Genomic DNA, 8,072 nt, shown 5'->3' with positions numbered 1-8,072 from the left:
CTATATTTTCTCTATGATTCAAATCTTACAATTTTAATATATGTGCAAATTTCCATGTGAAAAAGCACGCACGCTATCTATGATTCAACCTATTACTTTTTCCAAAGTAAACACTATAATCCTCGTTTGGTTAGCTTCACAAACTAATCTCTTTGGATCAGTTTACTAAGAAAATATGGATACTAATGTCAGAAAAGAATATAAACACTATCAACAATAAATATTGGCACAAGACTATTTGGTTCAATGAACATATTCCACGTAATGCGTTTATATCATGGCTGGCTTTGCAGAGAAGACTGCCAACCAAGGATCGCTTGAGGCGTTCGGGGTTAAATGTCTTCGGAACGTGCGTCCTTTGTAATCTGGAAATAGAGACTCACCATCATCTCTTCTTTGAGTGCTCTTTCTCTCGCTTGATATAGGAGCCTTTTGCTGCTGAAGTTTGGATTTCTCCTCAGGCTGATCTACACTCTGTTGCAGCCTGGATCAATCAACCTCGCGTAAACGCAGATGCGCATGCTACTCCAATCATCAAGCTCTACTTTCAGTCAGCCATCTACCTGCTGTGGAAAGAGCGTAATGCTCGTGTGTTCACAGCTGTCTCCTCACTTTCATCAGTCATCTTTGCCTCTCTCGACCGTATGATGCGTGACCGTCTCCTCTCTTACCCGGCAAGTTCTTCTTTCTCTTCTCCTCTACTTCTTTTTATTTTTCTTGTATAAGACCTCCTTAAGGCTTTTTTTACTTTGAGTTGTTGTTGGTTGTTTTTGTTTCCTTGATGTAATAAGTTGTTTAAAAACAACAGTGTAACCTTTCAGAAAATGATAATCTTAACATCTTACCAAAAAAAAAACAACAAATATTGACTTATTTATGTGAATATATATTTTATTTTAAATCATTATAATGGACAAATAAAGCACCATAATTTGTACAACAATTTTTCTTAGATTCACCTCATCATACTCACCATTTTACCATTTTAATTACATAATTTTACATGAGCTTCTTCACCCTCCCCGGTTATTTTTTCTTTATTTATAACTACAATATAAAGTTATAAACTATATATATTATAAATTAATAATTTATTTACCCTTGAAGTCTAACGATTAAAAATAGAACATAATTCAATATAGATATATGATTCTATTAATAAATTAGCAGTTACAAATTTGAAATTTCTAAAAATATCAAAAGTCGTATATTAGTTAATTATCTTGTAAATGACATTTATTTCTAATTCTTTTTGGATGAGAATATTTTGGATGAGGTGGATAATCCCAAAAGCTTTGAATTTAGTCCCTTTTATATAGTAGGATGTGGTATACGACCTCGGCTTTGGCCAAGGGAACGAAATAACTTGAAGAGTACTCTAGCTAGAAATGAACTAACCAATTAATACTATTATACTATGAAAATAATTAACTAGTTGATATAACTACAAAAATATTAATTCGATCTCACCGATACCGTGTTTTCGGATAAATTAAAGTAAGAGACAAAAGGAACACCTTACTTGTTAGAGTTGTAGAGTGACCAAGTCAAAAAGACCCGACCACATAACAACACTAACCTCTTTGGAAATTACATCAACACTGACATAATCTCATTGAAATCATTCAATTTAGACTCACTTGCTGTATACAGCAACAAATATCATCTTCAAATAAAAAAGGTCAACAAATATTATGTGTATATATATCAATGGCCTTCAAGATCAATATGAAAATGTTTAGAGATATTTGTATTGTTCAACATGATAAACAAAAGGAATTATTCAATTTTCGTATATAACAGCAAATATTACAATCAACCTTAATAAACATGAAATTAACTTACTTCTTCCAAAGCAAGAAAACAAACAATAGTATCTAGAAAAGAGAAACAAATCAAAACCCACTTTACATAAATGGATTTCAGCTAACTGTCCTCTCTTTCCAAGAAAAAAAAAACTAATTTCCCCTTACCCCCCATGTATTAGCCATATAAAAATTAAATCGGTTTTAAACTTTTAATTTACTTCTTGTGTTTTAACAATTCAAAACCTTCCTTCGTCGGTCCATGAACTCATGTATTCTCTTCAACGCAATCTTCAAAGTCTTCTCACCCATATTAGCAAAACAAACCCTAAACCATCCAAACTCCGAGCAATGGCACGACGATCCCGGCGATATATTCAGCTTCAGTTCCTTCAAGATCACATCCCAAAGCTCGAGCTCACCTTCTTTCATATTCGTGTTGAGCAAGAAACCCAAATTCATCCAACAGAACAACCCTGCGTTGCCCTTCAAACACTCGATCCCTTCCTTCTTAAGCCCTTCCACAATTGTCTCGTACCGTCTCCTAAGCCTTTCTCGGTTTATCCTTATGTACTTCTCCGTAAACTCCTCATCCGACAACATGGAAGCCAACATGTGTTGTGTCTGGGACGAGACAAGCGTAAAACTCGACATCCTTCTCGCTGTCCGCACAACATTATCGTTGTACGAGTAAATGGTCCCAACTCGGAAACCGGGAAGGCCAAGATCTTTGGAGAGGCTGTAAACGATGTGGACACGTTCCTTGACTGACACGTCATCGATGTTCTCTACGATTTCGGCTACGCTGGTGAATTCTGACGCGTGGAAGACGGAGCCGGAGTAGATCTCGTCGGAGACCAAGTGAATGTTCTTGCGTACGCAGAAGTCGAGGAGATCTTCTAGAACCTTCTTTTGGACCGTCGCGCCTAATGGGTTTGATGGGTTGGTTATGAGCACTCCTCGGACTCTAATGTTCGCGTCACGTGCTGTTTTGTAAGCCGCCTCGAGCGCCTCAGGGGTTATCTGAAAATGGTTCGAGCTGTCGCAATGAATCGGTACAATTCTCACTCCGGTTCTCCATCTCAAATCTCTATCGAATCTGTAATTTAAAAAAAAAAAAGTTTCGGTGAATACAAATATCCTTTTAAGTAGTGTGTGTTAGTTGCAGCTATTTTTTTTGTTTAATGTAATCAAACCATATATTTAAATTTAAATATAGAAAGTGTCACGTACCCTGGATAATATGGCGTGGGGACGAGAAGTGCGTCGTTGGGATTGGCGAGGATGAAAGTTAAGAGTTCATTAGCAGCGGTGGCTCCGGCGGTGAGGACGATCCGATCAGGATCGAATCTAGCTTTACCTCCACGGATCTTTTCCATGAAGCTAGCCATGGCTTGTCTGAAATTTTTGAGACCGTGGTAGTCTTGGAACAGTGCGTTTTCTCTGAACCCACGTGATCCTTTTGATTCCCACAACGAACCTTCTGGGTTCTTCTTCTCTAAGTAACTTTCAAGAAGATCGAACGATACCTGAAGAAGAGATGATCGAGAGTGAGAGACGATTAATATACATTAATTATCACAGAATATAATAATTATTTTTAACAAAAGTTGATAATGGTTAATAATATAATTACCTGATTCTCGGCGAGACCCATTTGAATGACACCGGAAGGGTTATGTGATTCATCGTAAGGATTTTCGTCGTAAGCTTTCCAGCCGGCGAAGTAAGGTGAATCTTCACCATGTGTGTCGGAAACTGCCACTCGAGAAAGCTCGACCTTGTTGTTGTTGTTGTCGTCGTTGTTTATCATTAGAGGAAGACCCATTTTTTTCTTTGAGCTTCGAACCTGACACGTGACGGCTCTGAAACGCAATCTGAGAGAGAGAGAAGGGCTAGAGAGAGAAGTGTGTTGGAGTTATACATTTGTGTTAATGACGGACAAGTATATATAGCAGACGTGACGGAGAGGAAAGACTTTGACAAAATTGATTTTACTCCTTTTTCTTTTTATTATATAGTTTAGTTTCAGAAGAAAAATATGTGTAAAGAATACGGAAGATTCGATTGTGGAAAAAATAGGTTGTCATTGACTTGCAATTGGATGAATAGAAAAGAGTGTTGGCTATTTTATTTTGTTTTTATTCCGAAATTTCTCGGTTTTTCGCCAAATAGGAAATGCCACTTCTTCAAATCGTTACTTAACAAGTTCAAAACGTAATGTTGTCTAGAATTTAGTCCGGTATAATTAGTATCGTTTCCAATAAAGGAATGGGTTATTTGTTTTTAAATGTCTATGGTTTTCGGGAATGTTTCAAAATATTTGGATTTGTCATTTGCAACTACATAAACAAAAAATATTTAAATATTGATCAACGTTTTTAAAATACTTTTTGGTATTATATAGTCCTTGGTAAAATGCAATGTAGGAAACTTATTGTTTGCTACTACAAATTTGTTTTCCAAAGCTTGATACTTTTATAGAATGCTCACTAAAAACGGTGAAGACGTACTTCCAATATTTTTCCCTTGTCTAGAGGCCATAACAAAAACAAATTAAATTGGAAATACTTTTACGAAACAAAAGCTAATAGTATATATAAACAAAAAAAATCAGTAGTAGTTTTTTTTTCCAAAGCAGTAGTATTGTTTTAAACATAGTTGTAGATAAAATCATTTACATCTTTTTTACATTTAACTAAAATTTATATTAGAGAGTTAAATATATACCTAATAACATTTGTTGAGGATAGTATATTAAACTCCATAGATAAATGAAATAGGGAAACAACTAAACAAAAAGTTCTGATTCGATGTTGTAAGCAAAAATCAAAAGATCGCCTTTTGCCGAAATCGGGTTCGGACAACTGTTAGCTTCTGTCTTCTTCTTCCTCACTTGTCAATACATTTAGGTAATTATCATATTAGTATAATTTTCATATTATTGGTCTTTTATCTTTCAAAATTTTAGCTATGCTATCTATAACCCAAAGACGGTAGTTGAAATTCCGATTATATATACAGGAGTGGGTGACATTAATATCAACCGATTTTATACTATATATTATATTATTATAACTTATACAGTTTCGGTCATTTGCTGGTTACAATGAGAATAAATAGAGTAGTCTGTAAGTATAACACTACATATTTACAAACTAGAATTGGAATGGATTTTGTAGCTTTTCCTTTTTCAATTAATTTACAACTACTTACAGATTTTTTTTGGCAGCAACTATTTACAGATTGAATGCACTGAAAACTTATTTGGAAATGGAACTGAATTATTTCTCAAGTATTATTGGGTTGTTGAGCAACCCGGCCAGTTATTTTTTTTTATTGAAAGTAAATACAAAGTTAGAAGAAGATATAAAATTAAAATAAAACGATCACTTAAGCTTTTGTTCACTCGTCTCTCATGGTTATTTTTAAAACTATTTACAACTATTTAAATAATGTCATTTAACAATTTAGATTAAATATTAGTCAGGGATATGCTGAATCGCGATTACATATTTAGTTTTAGTCTAATCATGGGCCGCATATATATAGTCCGATAAACCCCCATATTATTTTTTTTAACAAAGTTACAACAAAAAAACATTACATATTTATAATTTTCCCCAAGTGGTCAAAGTATGCTCCCTATTCCCTAATGAGTTATTATAATGCTCTCTATTAATGGCGGTACGTACGGCTAATTAAACATTTGTTTAATTAACGCAGATTTTAGTTCTCGTACTTAAGAACCTAACAACACATGCAACAAGTACAAATACAAAGTTTAAATTTACACATGAAGATAAACATATTAAAATATATAGTTGATACTAGTTATGCCTCTGGTACATCTTATATAAAGTATAAATTTCTACACTACCAGATTTTAAGCATACATGCTCTCTTTCTCTCTCCATTTTTATAGTTGCGTTTGTGATGTGATTTTTTCCAATAAAATCACTGTACTACTTTATTTTACATATATATAGATATTTATATGTATAGTGAATTAGTGATTTAATAAAACAAAAAGTTCTTTAGATGATTAAACTTTTTAGGATAAAAAAAAGAGGAATACTTAATGATGCGTCGTTGCAAGAAAATACTATATAAAACTCAGTATCATATATATGTGAAGCAAAAAGATCGAGAAGGATATATTGGAGATCTAAGAGTGGTTAAAGTCGAACTATGTGACATAATACAATCATAACATAAGATTATGATTCCAATTTTGACCAATATTATGTTCATCAACAATTAAGTTCTTGGAGGATCTTAGGTAACCCCACATATCAAAAAAAATAGTTATAAAATTTTATAAGTAATACTCAGGTAGTTGAGTGGATTAAACAGACCTATATTACCATTTTTTGTCAACAATTAATCAAAGTTTAAAATCAGCACGAGTTTATCAAATCTGCTTAACAGAGTTTTGTTAATTCGAACTTGTGTTGGTTGGTTACGATTTATGGTCCAAAGACTCCAAACAAAAAACTTACTTTTTTTGGTATAATCATTATTCATACGGCACAATATAGTACATAATTCGAGAAAACATTTATTTCGATGCTTAGATTAACAAAAGTTTATCTCCACTTACAATCGAAAATACTCTATATATCTGCTAGTCAAAAGCGTATCTATACTATATTAAAAGGGAATGAATCCTAAAAAATCTACTTAAACAAGGTTGTTGGACCATTTCATTAGACTTAACTATTTTTTTAGTTTTACTTTATATTTCTCTAACTATATAAATACTTTACATATTTTAAACGAACTTATTTATTATTTTCCCATAATCTATTATATAATTACTCTAACAATAAATTTTCATGAATATATGACAGATTATTCAAACATGTTTACATATGACGTGATCATTACCACATATAGTTCCTTTAGTAGTATAAATTTTTAAAATGGTTTAGTTATGTTTAATAGGTATATAATTTGTATTTTAAAAATTTAAGTACTCATTTGATTTTTAGTTCGGTTTCTATTTTTCGGTTCCAAAGATATAGGATATGCTCAGTTATTTATGAAATTCAGCTTAATTTTGAGTTTTTTTTCCAGTTTGGTAGGGTTCAGTGTACTCGGGTACATGTACCCAAAACTATACATTATCTTATATAGAAATTATATAAGATAAATTTATTTAATTTAAAAAATAAACTTGCGCTTTCTAAGCGCAGATCAAAATCTAGTTTTTATTAAATGTATGGTGATTAGTTTAGTGGAATTTGGAAAATTACAAAGGTTGTAGTTTAATTTTATTTGGAAGAGCTAATTCACGCCTTAAACGTAGTATTGTCGATAGTTGATTCCGAGTTATGAGTTGAAACTAAGGTTTAATAATAAAAATTAAGTGTTATGTTCGCAAATTTGCCTACACACCAAGATTAAGATTTTGTGTAAAGATTTAATGTTTGTTTGTTTGGACTTAGAACAGGTGACTAGAGGGTATTAACCGGCATAACAATATGATTAATTTTTTTTTTGGTCAAAACAATATGATTAATTTAAATTAATTAATTTAGCTAGAAGATAACGAAAACAAAGTAACCTTAAAATGCTTATAGAGGATATATACACTTATATGCACGTACTCTTAGAAATGGTGTATATTTCTATCTGATTTACGTAATACTAATAGACCAGTTTAATCGCATGTGATCAAACCCACCAGCTTAAGATTCGGAAACAAAACTGTGGATTGAATCTCAATACAAGACCAACTTGAAAACTAAAAGGTAATGATGATTTATATGTTCTCATATAGATTTACTTACACTAACAACAATGATGTAGGTGGTATCTTACACTAACAACAATGATGTAGGTGGTATTGTGGCGATCCTTTGCTTCAAGGAAAGATGCGTTCGAAATTATTTTGCTTGGAAGAGACGTCGGTTCCAACGGAGAGACGTATGAGATTCGGCCAAGAACTCTTACGAATTTCAATTTAACCACTAAAAAGAAAGATTTTAATAAATATCTAAGGTTTTTTTAAACTAATAGCTTAGGTTTTTAAGATAATACAGTACTAATGTATGTGAGAAATTTGAGAACTAGTATGAATATTTATATTGTAAGACTGCATCTTTCTTGTCATCAGTTATTCTAAAAGAGTTAGGTGTTTTTAATCACAGATTTTTAAAATAGAACTAATCTTTCCTCTTTGACCCCCTCCCCCCCCCCCCAAAAAAAAATGAATTAATGTTTACTGAAACGGTGATTAGTTCTAGCGCATATCGTCTAGTG

General features: G+C 32.5%; 1 protein-coding gene across 1 annotated transcript; it reads right to left on the bottom strand.

Moving 5' to 3' along the window:
- Positions 1 to 1,925: 1,925 nt before the first annotated feature.
- LOC106304473 (1-aminocyclopropane-1-carboxylate synthase 7-like) lies at positions 1,926 to 3,707 on the bottom strand. Its single transcript, XM_013740880.1, has 3 exons — positions 3,442 to 3,707; positions 3,039 to 3,334; positions 1,926 to 2,904 (listed from the first exon to the last, which is right to left on the bottom strand). Exons 1-3 carry the CDS (start codon positions 3,631 to 3,633, stop codon positions 2,037 to 2,039), a joined length of 1,356 nt encoding a protein of 451 aa, XP_013596334.1. The 5' UTR covers positions 3,634 to 3,707; the 3' UTR covers positions 1,926 to 2,036.
- Positions 3,708 to 8,072: the final 4,365 nt, after the last annotated feature.

The sequence above is a fragment of the Brassica oleracea genome, chromosome C7 (genome assembly GCF_000695525.1).
Source record: "Brassica oleracea var. oleracea cultivar TO1000 chromosome C7, BOL, whole genome shotgun sequence".
Classification (NCBI taxonomy): domain Eukaryota; kingdom Viridiplantae; phylum Streptophyta; class Magnoliopsida; order Brassicales; family Brassicaceae; genus Brassica; species Brassica oleracea.
The sequence above is the reverse complement of the archived record's forward strand: the minus strand, read 5'-3'. Positions and strand labels throughout refer to the sequence as shown.